Here is a 22,495-nt window from a genome sequence, read left to right as displayed (position 1 = left end):
ATGTGCTGTGTACAATGTGGTGCAAGTAATTCAGTCTTATAATTGTAATATCTTTAACCATTCTTCAAGAAATTACTTTAAAAACATTTTTTGTCCTAGACAAAGCGAAAGCTATGTGTTAAGGGATGTTACGGCTACTATTTGCAAATGTTCAAATAGTATTTCAAATGCAAAAAGATATTCGTCGCAATAATATACAATCAAACCATGCTGTCTGGAATCTTGATAAAAACTAAGGGTGGAGGCTCTTTGCTGTCTGTTGATCAATAATTGAACTGCTCTGTTTTATATCTTGGGTTATTTCAATTTACCAAAATATGTCCTGCATCTAGATAAAAAGGTATGTCATAATTTAAGTGATTGTATTTTTTCACTATAAAACTTTATGGAATCTCTTAACCTTACACAGTGATATTTAAAAAATATCAAAAAAATTGATAAATAATGATCGAATTATGAACTAAATGTTGATAAACATTAACAAATTCCGGGTAATAAGATTGCCAAACCTATAATTGCAAAAACGATTTTAAAAATATGGTTAACCTTCGTTAAGCAAATTTTTATGCATTATACAATTCATTTTTGCAGCAGGATTGGTCGTGTTTAATAGATCCAGATATTGTGTAGGATGCCGCTAACATATTTTATAATAAACTGAAATCTCGACTCAGCTGTACTGCGATATCCCACAATTTCAAAGAGAAAATACCTTGCTTGGTTTTCAATTAGGTACCATAATAAAAAACATAAAAAGAAAAGCAAAATTACAACAAAAAAATGTATAATGCATGGAACTAGAAAGGCATTTAATGATTTTAAACTGCTTAGAACTCCAATTAAGATGAATATAAATAAATTTAAGCTACCGTAATTATATCTCAAAAATTTAAATTATTATTGTGAGTGTGACAAAAATTTATTATGTTCTTAAATATTTTTGAAATTTTGTTAAAGGCAAAGAGATGTTTCGACTGTATCCAGTTATATGAAGCCAACTTCGAGATTTAAATAGCTCCGCAGATATTTTAATGTACTTGCAGATTTTTTTGTTACCACCTGTAGATTCTTTTGTTACCACTGATACCATGCACATAAACGAAAAAATACAAAGTGTGTCACAGTATTCAAAAAAGGGGACAAATCAGAAATTAAAAACTATACACTAGTTTTAATTATTTGTAATTTTACTAAGATTTTCGAAATTATTCTGGACGACTAACATTTTCTAAAGTTCAAAATAAATTAGTGACAAATCAACATGGATTTTTTAGGGGTTGCTTAACAATATCCAACATGATTCTAAAAACCCAGTACATTGCGAATTTTATTGATCGGGGCCGATGTCAATATATCTCGATTTCTCAAAAGGATTTGATAGGCTTGATCATAGAATCCTTTAGGTTAAATTATCTTATTTTGGTTTTTATGAATCGCTTTTAAATCTTTTTAAATACTAACTTTCAAACCGTTGTATGCACATATTGCAATAAATTGCTTTCATTCTAAAGAATATTTAGCAGCCTCAAATATACGGCAACGCTTAGTGTTAGGTCTTTTGTTTTTTATTATTTTTTTAAATGACGATGGAGCCTCGCTTTTCTTACATTACTTACTTAATGCCGACGATGTAAAATTGTATAGTCAATAAAATCTATTGACGATTGTCTTGCTATTGAAAAAACCTTATATATTATTAATAACTGGTGCATTCTTAATATTCTCCACTTGCATTATATGCAAAAGGAAAAATAACAATTTTATTTGCGTATGTTCTAAACCAGGAGCCAATTAATCGTTCTGACTATTTTAAAGTTTTGGGTGTCTTGTTTGATAGCAAGTTATCATTTGTACTGCATTATGAGGTTATTATGTCAGGATCTTTTTAGCAATGATTTTTAGCAGACAGACACTAATAAATAACTGTATAATTCTTACATTTGTTCTAAACTTAAGTATGCCGCTACTGTATGATCACCTGAATATGCTGTGCATTTTTCTAGTTTAGAGAATAAATAGTGAATTTTTTTCAACATGAAAATTTGTAAGCATGACTGCATATATCTTCTACAAGGCTGTTGTAACGATAACTTTTTGCAATTTTTAACTACGATTCACTTACGGAACTTAGAAGTGTTGCCCAACTACTATTTTTGTTTAAATTAGTCAATGACAAGGTGGATTGCCTAGATTTACTAAAAAAACTGAATTTTGCGTTATCGCGTTTATATTCTTTTATTTAATGTGTTACCTATAATTCTAAGTCAAGGATTACCGATCCTTTAGAACTAAAATATTTAAACATTGTTTCTGGAAAAGGTTGAGAAATTTCAAAACTCGAGATATTAGAGGCCGAAATATGTGAATTGTCCCAAACATACCTTAGTCCAAAAGATCCACTTGTTAGAAGTGTCTAAAGTTATTAGTTTTAGAGATATCTAAGATCTGAAATGCGTCTTGAAGCAATAAGGAAAAATAGAAAATAAAATTGTAATTTTGATATCTTGAATTTTGCAAACTATCAATTTAGTATGTTTGGACTAAGATATGTCTGGATCAATTCACATATTATGGTCTGTAGTATCTCCAGTTTCAAGTTTTCTGAACCTTTCGTAGACACTCTGTATAAAGGTACAATGAAATTTTTTTCCTATAATTTTAAATTGGTAGCAATACAGCTGCTGTAAGAATAAAACATTATTGTTAAATTATATTTAATATTTATCTCGCTATCTACTTCAGAATTTAATTTTGTTTCTTTATATAATAATCCAAACTGTAACGTATTAATTTTTTGTATAATTTTCGGTATTTATCTACCTTGTGATAGTATAAATTGTTACATAAATAAATTTTTGATATAAATTTAGTGCCAGAAAGTCATTTTCAGATCTTGCAATGAAAGTTTCACTTGGTTGGTATTGGGTGATTAGTTTTGTAAATCTTTACGCAAAGCATTGAAAAATATAAAAACAAGGAAGAGTTCATATTTAAAATCTAAAATGTATTATTCAGGAGAAGCAATACTTTATCTTTAATAGTATAACTTTATAAGTAAAGGAGAATAAAATCCTGCAATTACAACTAAAATGGTGCACAATGCACTAAAAGATAAAAATTTAATACTACAGCAGTTCTTTGTCTAAAAAATGTACCGTTAAAGCGGCTTTATTTCTTAAAGTCTTTAATTGTGCTCTACGAAGACATTCCCTTTTTCCATTAAACTAAAAACGCTGTTTCAAACAATAGTTCACCAATTCGCATGTACCGTCTATAAGCTTAAACTTTCCAACATGTACATGCAGCATGCAACGGATCGAAGCGAAAGCCCCGCGACCCTGATGTTGCAGCGCACTGGGTTATAATTTTGCCGTCCGTGTCCTCAGCGCCGACACGTGTATGACTTTGATCCGACTCCGACCCGCTCGCTTTGTCTATTTACATTTTCGTTTTATCAATGCCAAACCACTGTGCATTGCATTTTTCAGTCACGTTTAAACTATTTTGTTGTTTTTATCATTTTTACAGTTAAATTGTTAGCAACATTAGCTTTGGATCGATACAGTTCTGGATCTATTGAGTCTATAGCCGGCAAAAGAATGCTAAGAATACAATAGTTGGGTTCAACTGAGTTGCCAATTTGAGCTATATTATGCAAACTTTTTAACTTATTCTATTTGAATCTTCGAAGAAGAAAAATAGGACTGACAACAGTGCTTTATTTTAACGTTTAACAAAGAATTTTTACGAGTATATCACGAGAGCCGTAACATTTTCAATGGGTTATAAGAAAAAAAATAGACCCACTGGCTTCCTACTAGAAAAAACCCATTATAATATACCGTTAACAGTGGTTAAACTCAACATGTTTTAATCTAATTATTAATGATATATATTCATATTGGTAAATGATTTGGGGACATGGTTATTAATCGTTTTTTTTTTATAGACCCTGCCAATGTAGTCTTTTACCTACATAGGTACACACCTACTATTTTAGAACCGTCCATCCTTTTCTAAAATTGTGCAACTGTCTGTTTAAATTTTAATTTATTAATTATCTTGTGATAACGCGTTAATTTTGTTCCTTGGTGCTTATATTAGTTTTTGTGTGGAATCGTGGTTTCTTAACCAGTAATATGGACCATTTAAAAAATTAAGTTTAAAAAGGTCAGACTCGTGAGGTTATTGCAAATTTAATAAGAATTGGTCATGAGGAAAGTGTCAATAATGCTTTTAAGCTACCATTAAAAAATAAAAAAGAACAAGCAGCTATGTATTGTGGAGTAGGGCGATCTACTATAATTAAAATTAGAAAAGAAGATCAACATCGACGTGAGTTTGACCCTGTAGAGCCTTTATCGACTCCAGAAAAAACACATAAGAGATTATCAGTACTGGAAAAAATTTATGATGCTGATTTTGGCGTAATAAGAAGAATTATTAAGAAATTTTATACAGAATATAAAGTAATACTAACTTTAAGAAAGATGCTGGGGAAAATTAAGGAGGAAATTGAATTTTCAAATGAAACACTCACTGCAAAGATTATTAAAAAGTAATGGATTTTATTGGAGAAGATGTCAAAACCGGCGAACAATTTTAATGGATTCTTCGGAATAACAGAAAACATTAGTTCTAGTGGTCGCTACATTGTAGTACATCCCGAAAACTCATTTATAAAAAACGATGATGATAAAAGTGATGCTTGCTCTGATGAGTTAAGACGATTGGGAAGAAGAAAACATTAATCCTGATTCTGACTAATAAACAATGACGATTTTTTTGTGTTTATTGGTTTATGTTTATTAGTATAAATGTAAGTAAGATAACTATTTGTATAATTATATACGCAGCCTGATATTGCATGTTTTTTGATATTAATGAAATGCATGTACAAATATCTGAAGTCTTTGAAAAGTTAACCAATGTCAATGTTAATAAGGGCCCCGGGCCTGACTGTATTTCAGCTGTCTTCATAAAACACTGTGAAAAGCACACTTTGGCACGTCCACTATGGCTGATTTATAATTTGTCTTTCAAGACAGGTTTTTCTATTTCTAACCTCATGGAAGTTAAATTATTTAACTCCTATATTTAAGAATACAGGTCAGAGGGATGATGTGAAAAACTATCAGCTTTGTCGGAGGCCTTGAGAGCGGTATGTCGGTTGATTCCATATATACTGACTTTTTCAAGGCCTTTGACAGGGTTAATCATTCTCTCCTGGTTACAAAGTTGTCACTCTATGGCATTGGTGGTTGTCTTTTGGCCTGGTTGAAGTCATATCTGTCTGGAAGAACACAGATTGTAAAGATAAATAACTTTTATTCTAGTCCTTTTCCAGTGACTTCTGGGGTTCCTCAGGGTGCCCATCTTGCCCTTTTTTATTTAATCTTTTTATTAATGATATTGTTCATTGTTTTGATTATTGTAATGTGTTGCTTTTTGCTGATGATGTTAAGATTTTTAGAATTATAGACAGTAACTTGGCACATCATGAACTTTGTTTTGATCTTCACAAATTTCAATTATGGTGCAAGAACAATAGAATGGCCCTAAATGCTAAAAGATGCAAATACAGTATCGGACAAAATTAGAGAGATCGACTACTTACGTCTTTTATGTAAGATAAAAATGATTAAATTCCTCTTTTTGTGCTGAAGAATGTTATGTTTTGAAGTAGTTTAAAAAGGCACTAAAATAAGTTAAAAAAAAAAAAAAAACATTTCTCAAGATTTATTAGGAAAAATAAAAAAATGCAAAAAATTCTGTGCGACAAAATTAGAGAGACTTATCCTTAAAGTACATTTGTACCCTATACTAATGAAACTAACCTAATACTTTGTCCAGTACCCTTTATTCTGGATAACTTTTTCACATCTATTCGGCATCGATCCAATGAGATTTGAAATTACAGCCGGATCCATTGATTTCCAGGCATTCTCGATTTCTTCAAATAATTGAGCACGATTCCCGATGTTTTTAGTGCGAATCTTTTTCTCTATAATCTCCCAAAGATTTTCAATTGGGTTCAAGTCCGGCGATTGCGGTGGCCATTTTAAAACTTGAATTTTGTTAGCCAAAAACCATTCCTTCACAAGTTTGACCGTATGTTTGGGGTCGTTATTGTGTTGGAACGTGAATCTTAGCGGCATTTCCCATTCGGCGTAAGGCAACATTACATCTTTCAGTATAGTCCGATACATAAATCTATCCATAGTGCCCTCAATTTTGTGGATAGGACCCATTCCATAACCCGAAAAACAACCCCAAACGATTAAATTGCCACCTCCGTGCTTCACAGTACCAGAAACATATTTTGGATCAAGCCTTTTGTTTGCTGGGCGATGTACGAACTGCGCTCCATCACTTCCAAAAATATTATATTTAGACTCGTCACTAAACAAAACCTTATTCCAGTCCTTAGCTGTCCAGTAACGGTGACGTGTTGCAAATAACATTCTAGCAGCCACATTTTTTTTTTGATAGATGGGGTTTTTTTGCTGGTCTCCTTCCAGGAAGCCCCGCCTCCACTAATCGCCGCTGCACAGTCCTGCATGAAACCCCAGGCGCCTCCAATTCAGCCAAAATCTGTGTTGAAGATAGACGCGGATTATTCTGACTTAGTCGTTTAATTCTCCTGTCCAGCAGTACTGAGGTTTTTCTCTTGCGGCCACCTCTTTTAAGGTTTGTCACTCTTCCACGGAGCTGATAATTTTTTATTGTTCTGGAAACCATTTGTTTACTGACGTTGAATTGCTCTTTTATTAATTTTTGTGAGCGACCTGAGTTATAGGCTTCTATAATTTTTTCTTTTAGGTCTATGGAATAATGTTTACCACGAGGCATTGCTAATGATATTCTCAAACTAATAAACAGAAATTAAACTAATCGCGACTTCAGCGAAACTAAATACAAAATGAGTCTCTTTAATTCTGTCGCAGTAATTTTTTATCAATGTTAAAAACATTCTTTAAATAAATGTAAACATGAGCTACAAAAATGAATTGTTGATAATATAATTGTTGTCAACTCCGGTATACACTGCTTAACAAATATTAATATTATTTCAAGTACAAAAAATTGGAGTTGGCAAATAGAGAAGTCTCTCTAATTTTGTCCGATACTGTATATTCAATTTACCAGGAGTTTTAGTCCACCATTTGATCAGTACCATCTACACCTTTACATTTATTTTTTCATCGGATAGCCACCTCTTAACAAATAGAGAGAAGCATGTTTTGGATCGTTGTCATGCTAAAATATGGCTGTTACTGGCATGACTTCATCTATATATGGCACTAAATGTGTTTGCAGAATGTTTTTGTACATAAAACGATCCATTTTGCCCACTATTCTTACTATGGGTCCCATGCCACGAGCCAAGAAACATCCCCATACAACAATATTTCCCCCTTCCATGTTTAACCGTGGGGTAAATGTACTTTTTGTTTAATCTTTGTCTTCTTTTCTCTTTAATCTTGACGTTCTTCTTTGAGAGTAACGGTTTTTTGGCGGGGCGACGAGCAGGTAAGTTGGCATCAAGTAATCTTCTCCTTATAGTACTGGAACTGAGGTTTACTCCTCCACCCTCTTTTAATTTTGCCAAAATTTGGGAAGAAGACAAAAAAGGCTTTTCTTTGGAAATTCGTAGCAGCTGCCTACCTATCCTCAAATTTGTTTTTCTGGATCTACCAGGAATGGGCGCCGGTGCAGCTGTTCTAGTAAGGCGAAATTTTTTGCAAACTCTACGATTGACCTGTGAAGCCGTAAGCTTCTTGCAATATCACTTTGCCTAACACCATTTTCGTAATGCTCCACAATAATTTTTCTTACATCACCAGAGACGGTTTTTGAGTGACCCATTTTAAGTTAATTCTGAGATTCAAAAATAACAACTTTACAGCAGGTAAATCGATATTTAACTGATAAAATAAATGCGAAACAAGAATGTTGCTATATAAACAAACATGAAGTTCCTTACTCTGCATTGGCATTCTTATGATATCTCGGTATATTTATAAATAATACAGAGGCGTGTACCTAAAAGCAAAGAAATAATATGGAATAAATAAAGGAGCAAATAATATTTTTGAAAACATCGCTTGTTGCTATATTTATGCACAATACTGTAGATTATATTAAATATAACGAAAGGTATCGTTAAAGACTTAAGTTCATATTTCTTCTAAATACGCGAATAAGTCTAGTTTCTTCTTCTCAATAATTGAGCGTATGCGTATTCTCTAAATTGATATTTACTGAAATAGTGACGTAATAACCAACAAAATTAGTAAGTTATCATGAATTCATCACAACAGAGTCTACTACTACGAAACGATATGGTTCCAATAGGATGCCCCCCACACTATTCGCGAACAGTATGAGATTACCTTAGACCAACATTTCCTCAAATAGATGGATTGTAAGGGGGGGGTTTTATTGAATGGCCAGCAAGGTCGCCAGATTTAACCCCATTGGATTTTTATCTATGGGGTTATCTAAAATCTAAAGTTTATTTTGATAAACCTAAAAGTTTAGAAGAATTAAAAAATAGAATTAGAGCAAAAATACGACAAATCCGGCCTCAAACAATAAGTAAAGTATTACAAGAATTTGAATATCGACTTGGTTACTGTCAGGAAGTTAATGGTAAACATTTTTTTTTTGTAAACTGTTCCAAAAATTCATAGTTATCTATAAAAAATTTAATGGCAAATTTCTTAATAAACATTGAGGTTACTTAAAATTCTGTACAGAATTAAAAAATAAAATAAAAAATTAGTGTTTCTATTTAAAAAAATTAAGTCAATAGTCATAGCTTATTTTTGGTCCACCCTGTATACATAAATTCATCACAAAAAAAATCATATAAATAAAATATATTTTTTTGTCAATTTTCTCCAGGCAACTCTGATTTGTGGTTTAGAATAGTTTTTTTTTTGAGACAATTCTTATCGCGGATGTGTGCACCTTTTGCAAGTTTTTTCTAGGAAATTTACGCAATAGTTTTCTCGACTTTCTTTCGGGTTGTGTCCATGTTAGATTTATTTTCTTTTAGTTATTTCATTTTTTATTTTTATAAAATCAACTTTAAGGTTTATGCTCTGAGAATTGAGTTCTAGTTTCTAGTTATTATATTAGAATAGAAATAATTTTATATGCTACCAATGTTTTTAACTTATTGTTTTCTACAGGACAGCGATTTATTATCAGCAACCATTTAAACGATTCATTTTAGTAAATTAGCAAAAGCGTAAACTGGTTGATTTAGTTTAGTGTCAGATGAACAGAATTTTAAATAAAGTCACTTAATTACTCCAAAAATTGGGTCTTGATGAAAACTAAGAAACGTTGATATATATCAATTTATTTATTGGATTTATTTTACATTTTTAGCAAAAAATGTATTCTCTTTTAATAATTTTTTTTGGTTGACGAATATTTCTTTATAAAATATTATTTACAGTTTCCCTTTAGAGTTTAATAAATAAACTGAGATAAAAAAGCTTTATTAATAAAACATGTAAAGAATTCTTTAGGCTACAATTAGTTAAAATTAAGATTTTTTTTGATATAAATATAAATTAAAAATTAATCAAAAAAGTATTATGCAGTCAAAAAACTTTAATTCAATTTAAATACCATATAGTCTCCTATGGTAGAGTAAAGGCAACCTGTAAGATCAATAGAACATTAAATGGGAATCAAATCCCCACCAAAGTTATGCTTTACATAAGTCACATGATAAAAATAATACAAAAAGAGATCCTATAGTAGCTAGAGCATAAGAAACAATTCTTATATATCTTAAAAAGCTATAAGATTCCTTTGACAAAAACAATTTAATTGCATTTAGTGCAAGGTCTGCAATCTCAATTGCTTTTGAGAAAAGGTAGGAAACATTTACGTTAATCCTATCGACTTTTAATTTTTTATCGAAGGTATGCATAATAAAAAAAATCTCAGTTTGAAGTAAAAGTAACTTTTAACAAATATCAGTGGGGCAATTTTATATGTTAGTTTTTAATTTGATACCCATCTAGTATCAATCTTCTAAGCTGACTAAATATCAGACTGCAAAGTCGTATTATTCCAAATCTTCTCTTTCTACTAATATCCCCATTAAAAAATGCATTAGAGCATATCTTGTGGCAACGGCAATTTCAACCGACATGCCTACCCATTATGCCAAATTAGAAATGGTACACGCAATCAACCTTGAGGGCGCCACGATTGCCCATCATCTTAACAATCTGACATTAAGCCCGAAGCCAATCCCTGTCGAGCTAAAATAGCTGCTAACAAATAAATGATGTAACTTCCGTGCATTCCCTCGGTGCAGTTATAAATAAAATTTTTACACGTGTGTCCCTAGTCAAGGATTTTGTCAATTTTATGCCGCGCCATTGTTGTCGTATTAGTTTATTTATTGATAAGTTAGAGAGCTTATGGCAGTAGGATGATCAAGCGAAATAAAGGTCAATGCAGATTAATTGCGTGTAGAAAATGAAAATTTAATATAGTTATGAAATACACTTGTAAAACATTTTATATGGTTTGAGATTATAATCAAATATTCAAACAATTTATTACACCGCTGAGCAGACCGGCACAGATTAAACCGCGATTAAAGGTAAACGAAAGGAAACTTCGGCGAACGGCGCGCGGTAATTTCACTACGGAACGTAATTCCAGCTTGGAACCTGGTAATTAAAGTGCTACCGAGAATATCAACGTCATTTTAAGTTTCGTAGAATTCAACAGTTTTTACCGTGCAATTAAAGCTTGCCCATTGTACGTTTAGTTTGCATTTGTTGCTGCGGAAATTCTAATACTTACTCGAATTCCGCGTTAGTTCTCAATACCGAAATTTTTAAAGACATTTATATTGGTTCGATTCTCAATGAATATCTATATTAGTTTAATTTTTATATGAATTATTGATTGTTATGGTTTAGAGCTCCTTAATCTTAAATAAGGGGCGAATGTTAATTATTAATATATAATTATTTTAAAAACGAAGCCGAGAAAATTTCGGCATTTAACAAATTTGACAAGGGATTTACATATCTAGTTTTTAAACTCGATTACTATACCTCAAATATTTTATGGAATTCTATTCTGTTTTTCGTTCATATTATCCAATTTAATAATGATGTTTTTATTCAAAATATTTATACAGTATTGGCCATAATAGTTGGAAATTTTGAAAATTTATTATATTTTGTGTGCCTTTTAATTAGCATTTTATTTTCTTTTATAAACTTATTGTACACGAAAAACTAGTGTTAATTAATTTAAATGTTGACAAAAATTCAGCACCAGTAGCAGTTCGGAATAAAAATTAAAAAAAAGCTGGACAAAATACTTGGAACAAAATGATTTTTATTCAAAAACGACATAAAACATAACTTATTGAAACCATAATATTATAATTAATATTTGGTATGGTAACCCTTAGCATTAATTACTGCCTACATTCTTCTGGGCATTGATTCAATCAAATTTTCAATTATTTGTCTGTTAATGTGAGTCCAGGCTTCAACAAGCTTATGAAATAGTTCATCAGCATTTTTGACTGTTCCAGATGCCCGAATTTGCGATCCAGATGTTCCCATAAATTTTCAATCGGGTTTATTTTTTTTTTCTTGGTCCAACCATTCTTTTACCAATTTTGACGAATGTTTTGGATCGTTATCATGCTGGAATACAAAATTTACTGGCATAGACTCAAATGTGTAAGGCTCCATTATATTTCGCAAAATATCCCGATACATAAATCGATCCACTTTCCCCACAATTTTATGTATTGGCCCAGTACCATACCAAGAAAAGCATCCCCATACTATTACATTACCACCTCCATGTTTAACCGTAGGTCAGATAAACTTTTTCTTGAGTCTTTCACCTTTCAGTCGTCTTACATGAAGTATTCCATCACTGGAAAACAGATTGAACTTAGATTCGTCACTGAATAGCACTTTTTTTCAATCTTGTACAGTCCAGTTAAGATGATCCATTGCAAATTGTAGGCGTAACTTGACATTTTTCTTCCGCAGCAAAGGTTTTTTAGAAGGTCTGTAGCTGTTAAGTCCACCAGAGCACAATCGACTTCTTACCGTTCTTGCAGAGATATTGGAAGGCTCACCTTCATTTAATTTTTGTAAAACTTTGGAGGATGGCAAAAATGGGTCATTCTGGGAAATATTTAAAATTCGCCTATCTACACGGGCAGTCGTGGCTTTAGGTCTTCCAGTGCTTTTAACTGGTACCACATTTCCAAATATACGATATTTCTTAATTATCCATGACACGGTGTTCTTAGGAACGTTTAGTCTTTGAGCAATATTACGCTGCCCGCTGCCTAACACCCTGATTGTAAAAATCTAAAATTCTTTGGCGAATGTCTTATTGTCTGAAACAAGATAAGGTTGATAATCTGGAATGCTTTTTTGTTTACCCTTAAATATGTTTATTGATTGGATGTACAAAAATTAAATATAAATTTAAAACATTGGAAAAATTTGAAATTTTTAAAAGTTCCAACTTTTATGGCCAATACTGTATATAAAACAATATCAATATTAAATATTCGGTTTTATTAAATTAAATATAGCAAATATATTTACTGCAGAAACATTGCTTTTCGTCAAAACAATCCTTAAACCCTCCCCTCCTTATTTTGTTTAAAGTTTAATGTTTAAACTTTAAACAAAAGATTTACTTGATTAAAAATTAAAACTTTCAACGCATTCATAGGACTCTATTTTAAAATTTAAAAAAGATTTTTTCTATGAGTATAAAACAAAAGGTAGCAAATATAGTATCATTGTTTTTAGAATATTATTTTCTATGGAAATACGTAATAATATACCAAGTGTCCCATTTAAAACAAGAAAGTTAGTGTCACTTCCTGTTGCCACTCGGTATATATTTATATAGAACTATCTTTACAAAAAGTGTTTTTATCAGCTATCCTTTTGCAAAATTTTTTATAATGTTTTGGATAAAATTTTTGCCAAGTTTGTCTTTTTTCTCTTTTCTGTTTAATAATTGGAAGTCTCACAGATGACATGATTACTATTAACTAATAAATGTTTTTAATAATGAACCATTCATTCAAAGATTTAAAACGCCTGTTACACTTTTTCTATCTATTACGGAGGGCTTAAAAATGAATTAAACAAAATTCGAAACGTTGATTGGAAAGAAAGAAATTGTTTTCTTTGGCACTTGACCAATTTACCCACAAAATATCACACTTGATCTTCAATTTTGGTCACCAAGTCAATTCAAAATTAATGAATTTTTTTATATTCAACTCAAAGTTTTTACAAAGTAAAAAAAAATCGGTCAAATGTCGCAAACGGTAAACTCAATGATGATGCATGTCATAAATTGCGAAACTATCCGAAACTAGTTTACCGGGCAATTGTTAAGGTAACTAGGCCGATTGCGGAATTCGTGTCTAGGTGCACCAGACGTGGCGTCGTGCCTTAAAACACTTTCGTTTTGGTGATAATTGTTGCTATTGTATAGCGAATTTTTTTTTCATTTATTGAAGTGCGAACCGGTTAGGCAAATATTGACGCAGCCTAGTTTTGTCCCAATGGACTTAATTAGATTTTGGTGCTAATTTTTTTAGCAAATAGGTGTTTTATAAATAAGTAAAAGCGGTTTGATCAAAGAAAAATATGTTTTTTAGATGCCTTATCCTAATCCTGTAATCCCTCGATCCCCTGAGATCCCGATGTTTCCCTCCTACAATGACCAGGAAGCATTTAATTAAGTTTATCCGGCACTCGTAAAGCATTATGTAAAGCAACTGCAACTTGTTAAAAAATAAGGATAGATTCGTCTGTTATCCTAGGAATTATGGCGTTTTTAAAAAAATCTGATAAATATATTTAGCCAACTAATTACTAAAAATATTAACCTTAATATTCAGTAAATAAGTCTTAGTATTAAACTCACAAATTGTTTTATTATTTATTATTAATTAATAAAATCTTATGAAGAAGAGAATAATCAGAGCAATTAGATTTTTAGATATGTGCGAACATCTGAGGTAATAATCTTTGTTTGTTTGTAATATTTGTTGTCTTACCATCTGAAGTTTATAAAGAATAATTCTCCGGTATTTCACTATCACATAAAGATTTGTCATATGGAGTTATATCAAAATAGTTACTTCCATACTCCAAAATTCAAACTCCTGCTGCAATGGCATGTCTGCAAAATGTCTTAATTTCATCTGTGATTATATTTTTAACTCCTCCTCTATCCAAAAAAGTCTTTTCAGAGTTAAACCGTTTAAAGAATAAAGTACTTCTTCAAATACTTGTCACTTCTTTTAATAAAAAAAATAATAAATTTTGAAAAAGTAACGGTATCTTTATGATTTTTTATTAATTATGAACAAAGAAATCAACAATCAAGAAATTGCAATATTATTATAAAAAAACAAATAAGCATAATCTCAAGAAGGTTTGAAGCTATAAGCTACAAATAATCAAAACTAGGATTGCCTATTAACCCATTAGTGCATGAACTTATAAAAAATATTTTTTCTTTATGAATTAGTTAAATGTCTTAAATAAGATATAAAAAAAAATCAAAAATCAACTATTAGTTTTTATTAGTGTGTTATGATCCGTCCCTCAAAAGGGACTCCATGCATAAAATACATAAAATTAATATTATTTAGTTTATATGGTAATTTTCGAAACAATTTTTGTGGACTTCACAGTCACATTTTACACATATAAAGTTACTTTTCTTCTTGCATACTTGGCACCTTCGATCAGATTCATTGTACCGAATTAAATGTCCTATATTATCAAATCTAGAGGCTTTATCAACTGGAAGCGTAGTTTTTCCTCTACTTGGTTTTTTACCATAGGACTGTAAAAAACTTAGGACGATATACCTCCGAAATTCTAGTAAGGGGCACAATTTGCATCATTTGGTCTTAGCTTTTTCATAAGTACCCAGCCATTTGAGATGCTTGCATCTAATAAATATGAAACTATTGGCCAATACCATTTTCGTTGTCGCATTCTTGTCCTATACAAAGCAATCAGCCCATCCATTTTATCAACTCCTCCCATGTGTTTATTGTATCCAGCTATAATTTTTGGTTGTGGAATTTCTTTTTTAGTTTTAGTTTCCTTACACCATCTAGATGTGGTAACAATGTTATTCGAAATGTCTTTCAAAGTTGGTACCCAATGTCACAACTTTGTTGTCCTTCCATTGTACAAAAGTAACGTTATCACAAGAAACAAAACTGTGGCTTCCCCTTGGTTTTAATTTCCATGAAGTACTTTCAGGAAATGGACACTTTTCCGTTCGAATCTCTCTTACTGTTGCCGTTGCAGAAATTTTATTTTCCAAGAGATGGTTCAGTAAACTCAGGCTTGTAAAATAATTATCAAAAAAAATTTATAACCCTGGTTAGAAGGTACTTCCGATTTATGTAGTAAGGACATAACCACGTCTCCACCAAGATCAAAAACTCTTTCTGCATCTGATTTGCCAGTGTAAATCTTAAAAGAAATCATGTACCCATTAGTACTGCATAGAGCCCAGTTTTTGAAGCCGAATCTTATCGGCTTGACCTTGATGTACTGTTTGGCATAGTGTTTGCCATAGTAGGGTATCATGCTTTCATCAATTGAAAGATGTTTATCAAAATTTTCAAATTTTCATTCAGTGAGTTCAGTAGAGGGCGAATTTTATAAAGCCGGTCACTGCGATTAATATTACCATTATCGTTGAAATGGAAATGGCGAAGTAACACTTGAAATCTATTTAGTCGCATGCTATTTTTTAAATTGTTTGGTATATCTTCTGTTGGATTCCAAAACATCCTCTTGTTCGGATATTTTGCATAACCTAAAAGAAGCATCCCTCCAAGTAGTAAATATAACTCTTTTTTTTGTGAAATTTAGCTCCTTATTTTTTTGTTGACCGTATTTATTGGTTTTCTCAACAATTTTCGAAAAACAGTTTTAAAAAGTCTAACGGATTTTGGGCTTCTTTTGCTTCTTGAGATGGCTCTCGTGGCACACAGTTTGTATTCATAGAAAAAATGGGGGGATCTGCGTTCCATTCGTATAGCTTTCTACGTTTAGGGGTTAAAAAATTGCCTTGACTTATACTTGACCCAGGTTTAGAAAGCAGATCTACTAAAGATATTAGATCTTCTTCATTAAAATCATCTTGTTCATTAGGTGGGGCTTCATAGGTTTGACGAGATAAACCCTTAGACTTTGGAAATAGTTGGGCTAGAGGAACTAGATCTTCTTCGTCAAAATTATTTTGTTTTCTGGCTCTTACTTCACAACTCTGCTAAAGTATTCCACGGCATAAGCGATCTACCTCTCCCATATGCTCATCATCAGAGCTGTCGCTGTCTTCTTCTGTGTCTTCGCCTAGGTCATCAGGAATTCCAATGTAAACATCAAGATTTTGTTGAACTTCACCGTCTTTTTCTTTAAATAATGTCTGCAATTCATGCAGAGATAATCTGAAAAATACGAATTACGAATTATACTGAGGATTGTCTATTTTGCATAGAGTCCCTTATAAGGGATAGAACAAATTTAATATTTATGTCTAAGAAAACAATAACACATTTTTGTTTTGCATACAAAATTGTATGATGATTCTTACCTCAAACACAACATATTTACTGAATTTCTTTACCCTGGTTTCAAAACCTATCGATATAAAAAATTAAAACTTACCCTCCATTTCGAGTAGAGTAAAGTTCCATGGTCACATAAAAATACAAAATCAAAACGCTATCTCCAATTTCTACACACGATCTGATTTTACAACAAATAGCGAACGTCTAGACAAATGCACGAGGTTATGAAAACATTAGAAGTGCGCATGTGCTTGAAACCAGAGGCGTCCCTTTTAAGGGACTCTACGCACTAATGGGTTAAAGCAACTGCGATATTTACTTTTTTTTTTAATTTGGAATTGCAATATCTGCTATTATGAGAACATCTGCAAACTTAGACTTCTAAAATGGTCAAAAGATATTTTCCAATTTAATTCTTTATTGTCCAATAGAAAAGAAATCCTAATAATAAGAAAATTATATATATAATATTTATTATATTAGTAATATAAATATTATATTAATTATTATAGTAAAATATTGGTATATAATACAATAAATGCAGTTATATAACAACATCAAACTCACTAACTGATACCATATGAATCTAATCGTAGGTAGTACATTCAATGCTTAAATAACTAACACTCTAATTTTATCTGAAATCATGCCAAACAGATCAACATCAAACCGTAACTGATCACCATTGAACCAGTTGCATGCTCTATATATGTGTTTTGTTCTTGACCAAATTGGTGCCATAAATGTTAAGATAAAATACACTGTAATAGGGAATTTTAAACAGCAAAATTCAAAGCTGATAAAAGATCTGAAGCATTAATTTAATTGTTACATATTTTAAATAAAAACAATAAACTACCACAAACAGCAAGTTGATGAAGAGTGCACTAAACCTTAAAAGCACAGCAACAGAATCAGCAGGAGTATTCAGCATTAATGTTAATTTGCACTGTATAACTAGGGAACCATAATAAAGATGCATAGGGTAAGCGTGATTTTACTAGGGAGTTAAACAAAATTGTTCTGCTTGAACTATTAGAAAATAGTTCTGTTGATCTTATATTGAAGCCTATACTATTTAAAAAATATTTTATGTTGGTATCTATATGAGCATTAAAAGTAAGGTCTGTATCAACACAGATCCCCAGGTAACAAAGTCATAATTTGGAAGTGTGGTAACATTTATAACGTAACTGAAGTCAATCTCATCTTTGAGCAAAGAAATTGATATTTTCTTATAATTTTCAGGATTAATGATTAGTCTGTTAATTCCACACCATTTATAAACCCTTTCGAGATCTGCTTACAGCTGCATGCAGTCATGACGATTCTTAATAAGACGAAAAACCTTCATTGGGACAAACAGTAGTAACTTACAGCCAGTACTTATGGAAATATCATTGATATAAAACCAAAAACACAAATAGAGCAAGACTATTCCTCTAGGAATACTACTTGAGGCAACGGAGATAGATGATCTAAACCCATTGAACTTCACAAATTGCGATCTATCTAATAAGTAGAAGATGAAAAACTCTACTAGATGTTTATGAAGTTTTTTGCAAAGAATTATTTAAGAGATACTCCTTATTTGTTGGAGAACTTTAATAAATTTAATACAGTATTCAGTGTCTATCAGAAGATTAGTCCTAATAACTAAAAAATATTCTTTCAATGACTACTTCTTTAATAAAAGCAAGCTAAGACAAACTCTAATCAAATAGAGATGTTAAAGCTTCTTTAAAATTTCTTAAAAATGCTGCAGTTAGTGAATCAATTAAAACTTTTTTGGAAAGTATAGTATTCATATATAATGCAGAATCAGAACTATATAGCAAAGGAACTAAGGCAAATTTTCAAGCAAGAATAAAGTAAATTGCTTCATCAAATCTTCTTTTGATATTTGGCCTAAACAGTATCAATTGCATCAGAAGTATTTAAAAATATAACTTACCGGAGAATCTGCTTCAAAACCTCTAGTTTACATGACGAATTCAAAAGAAGACCATTAGTTTTCCTTTCAATTGGTTAGCATTTTACTTGATTTCGTTAACTTTAGCATTTTTGGTAAAAAAAAATTACCATATTTAAAAAACCACCATAAGTCCTAAGATTTTCCTTAGATCTCATCATAACCAGATTTTTTTCTTAACCTATAAGGTAAGATCTTTATAGTCCCTTTAATTTAAAAAAAAAATCATACACAGGCATGGAAAAACGTCTTTCTGAATCCTATTGTAACAATTTCAAAGTCGTTCGAGTTATCTGACATTTTTAGATCGAAATTTTAAAGTCAAAAATACACATTTTTGAAATTTTCAATAATTCATGAATTCTTAAACCCTATTCAGATCTCACTACAACCCGGTATTTTAATAAAACTTCTTTTGAGAAATTAATAAAAGAAATGACTGTAATTGCAATAGAAACAAGTTAAGACACTAAAATATAATTTGAAATAATAGAGGTTGAAATACAGAACTAGAAAAATTGGTTAATTTAGAAAATTCATTAACAGCATCAAGACTATGACTCATAGAATAAACAAGTGATTTACTACTCTTCTGTAATTGTATAAACTCTATGTCATAATTATTTTTCTACAGCCAAAATTAATTTGTAATCTGTGACACATACTAATATGAGATTAATAGTTTTATTGGCAACCATAATAAAGTCATTTAACAATACATTACTGGTTAGAAATGGCACTTTCAAATATTTAAGACGTGGCAAATTTTCTTAAATCTCAAACTTCTTTAACCCATTAATCATTTGGAGACATTGATGATAATTATTATGTGCTTTATAGTTTTCATCCAAGATATTATAACAGGAAAAATTATAAGTAGCATTTTATTACTAAAATGAAGCTTTTATGGTAATTTCTTTAATGAACTTACCATTTTGTGGTGAACAGGAAAGGCTCATTAGAACTAAGGCGGCGCTACACTCATCCATGGCAGTTTTAGGATGCAGTCCCTCATCTTGGCTATAGCTAGGCCTGCGTTTACGAGATCTGAAATAAAAATCACAATTAAGTTATTATGCCATAAAGTCTAGCATCTAATTTTCCTGCAAACAATAGACTCGAATCTAATAATTACGCACCTTCTATTCGTATCACATCAAACAATAAACAATTAAATTGTGATATAATATAAAAACGGGGGGCCCAGCTTAGTAATTTCCTTATTATAATTAGTACTTCGGGGGGTCGTCTTCGTATCATTGCGTGTCACATAACGGACATGCGAGTTGAAGCCGGATAAATACGGGTTCTTTGTTTTGATTTTTTTTCTGGTCAAATTAAATTAAGGTTGGACTTTGACTGGGCAGGTCAGACACTTTTCGCGGTGACGTACCTATTTTTATAATTTAAAATAGTGTTTTGTTAGTCTATTGTCTTGATTGTGAAAGGTTATTGAACTGAAAAGGTATTATTGTTCACTGAAGAATAAAAAGATATACAGGATATAATTTAAAAATGAGCATTAAAATTAGGAAAGTGTGATTCTTATACAAAAATAACGCAAAAAACCTTCTTAATATGAGTCCAAAAATATCTACGTAATACCCGATTTCTGAGGAATCCTGAATATATTTGCTCTGACTATTTATAATTTAATATTGAATTATTTAGAGCTGCATAATAAACATTTCATAAGATTTTTATATTTCAAAGATAGAAGTTTAAACTATGCAATCTTCTTTACCTAGAATATGAACTCCTAGTGTAATTTTTTATATATATGACTGTTTAATAAAAAATAATCAAACGTTTGAAAAATATGATGATAACGCGAAATCAGGTTTACATCCTATACATCAAACTTATTTAGAAACATAATTTTTGGCAAAACGTACATGACTATGACACCGACTAGAGAATCAAAAATTCATTAAGGATACCATGTAGACTGTTTTGATGTAGAAAATTTTCATACAGAAAGTAAAATAACCCTTTAGCAATAATTACCAACAGGAACAAGTTATTTAAAAAATATTTGGGTAGAAATAGCGCTTTGGTGATATATGGCTTCAAAATTTTTATAAAGTTCTGAGATTATCAGCGTATTATGGCCTTGTTTGTATTTAAAATAAACTGACTGCGTTTTAGAATTTCGAATAATATTTTGAATGTCAAAATATAAAGGAGAAATTTTTCATTTTTAAATAATTTTATTATTTTGTTGCTACAAATCTCGTGTTTCAAATCAAATATATATTTTGTAAATTAAATATATTTCAAAATATATTGACTAGGAAAAGTAAAAAACCAGCTAAAAACTATATTGGCAAAAGGTACATATATTTTATTTTCAATTATTGAAATTTATAAATGTAATGACAAGAAAAAGTAAATAAAAACTATATTGACAAAATATACATGTATATGGCAACTTCAATAATTTAAATAAAAGGAATAGGTTTTAACTAAATGCCCACTAATATCTACTTTAAAGCATTAATATAAAATAGAAAAATTAGAATTTAATGAGAACACATAAATAAACAAGTGATATAAATATAAAATGAAATATATCTGCGAAAGATTTTAAGACAATAGGTATGAAAAACATGTCTGGAGAGGCCAGGGAATGACCTTGCATCAAGAAGACTATAATAAAAATTATTAAATAAAAAAAAATTATAAATAATTTTCTTAAACAATTTTTGGCTTTACGAGTGTACTACATACGCCCCTTAAATTTAAAGTAGCTATAAATACGCAATAAATTTTCTTATTATTAATTTTTAGTAAAATAAATTGTTATTATTAAAATATGTTAGTGCGCGTTGAATTTGGACAATTAATTGCATTAAAAAGTGGCACCAAACTCTCTTAAAAATTCTGGATTCTTTTAGAGAAATCAGGAATTTTTTTTTTAATTTTAAGTTTTTGGTCTAACAACTATTTTAAAATATTTTTAAATTTACTTAAAAACATACTTTGAACAAAGCTCTCTCTAATTGTTTTTAGTATATGGACCTGGATATTGATCTCTTATTTGAGGAGCTTTAGATTTACAAGAAGTAGTTCGAATAAAATAAATAAATCATTTACTAGCATTTTTTTTAACAGAAAAAATTCTCACTAAATATTTTTTTATAATTGTATAATTATAATACGCCTACAAATCTTTTTATATGTTTAATAGTTTGTGTTTAAATGTAGATATGTAAAAAATCTATAAATTTAATGTATTGGTTTATTGTTAAAAAAAGTATCAGAGAGGGATGGATATTTTATTGTATTTTCAATGTTAAATTTGTTCATAAAAGTTAACTTTATTATAACATTTATATTTTGAAAATACAGAAATTCAGAATAAAGATGATATTAAATTTGAAAATATTTAAAATATGCTAAAAAATCAGAGCCTTTAACAATGTGAAAAACTTGAGGTGTGTAATTATTAAAAAAAACAACTTGCTTAAAGACGAAACGTCTGATTTTTTTATAATAAAACCTAAAATAAATCATTAATTTAAAAAAAATATAGGTTTTCATCTAACGTTGAAAATTCAGTTTTTGCCCAGTAAAAAGGTGCTATATATCACAAAAGTTTGTTTTAAATGAGCTTAGCAGAAAATGTTGGTACCGTGAAATGGGGTGAATTTGATTTCGCGGGGCGACTTTGATCACCATATCAAAATATTTTACATTTAAATTACCCGCGCATATTAAGTGCCGATTTTTTTCGTATTTCGTTTTTTTTTTCGTATTCAGTAATGGTGTAGCTAGTGATCCATGTGCATGTTTTTTGTCAGTTAAACGTTTTTTTTTGGAGTTTGCGGCTCTCAAACATGTAAGTAATATTTAGACAAAAA

At 30.5% G+C, this 22,495-nt stretch overlaps 1 protein-coding gene across 1 annotated transcript in view; it reads right to left on the bottom strand.

The window, feature by feature from the left end:
- The window catches only part of LOC126735560 (zinc finger protein 395), a 176,779-nt gene that overhangs the window by 84,830 nt on the left and 69,454 nt on the right, over positions 1 to 22,495 (bottom strand). Inside the window, exon 3 of the mRNA XM_050439594.1 lies at positions 19,564 to 19,679. Coding sequence (XP_050295551.1) covers positions 19,564 to 19,679 — 116 coding nt within the window. The remainder of the gene's footprint in view (positions 1 to 19,563; positions 19,680 to 22,495) is intronic.

Source organism: Anthonomus grandis, chromosome 4, assembly GCF_022605725.1.
Source record: "Anthonomus grandis grandis chromosome 4, icAntGran1.3, whole genome shotgun sequence".
Classification (NCBI taxonomy): domain Eukaryota; kingdom Metazoa; phylum Arthropoda; class Insecta; order Coleoptera; family Curculionidae; genus Anthonomus; species Anthonomus grandis.
This window is presented reverse-complemented; position numbering and strand designations above follow the sequence as displayed.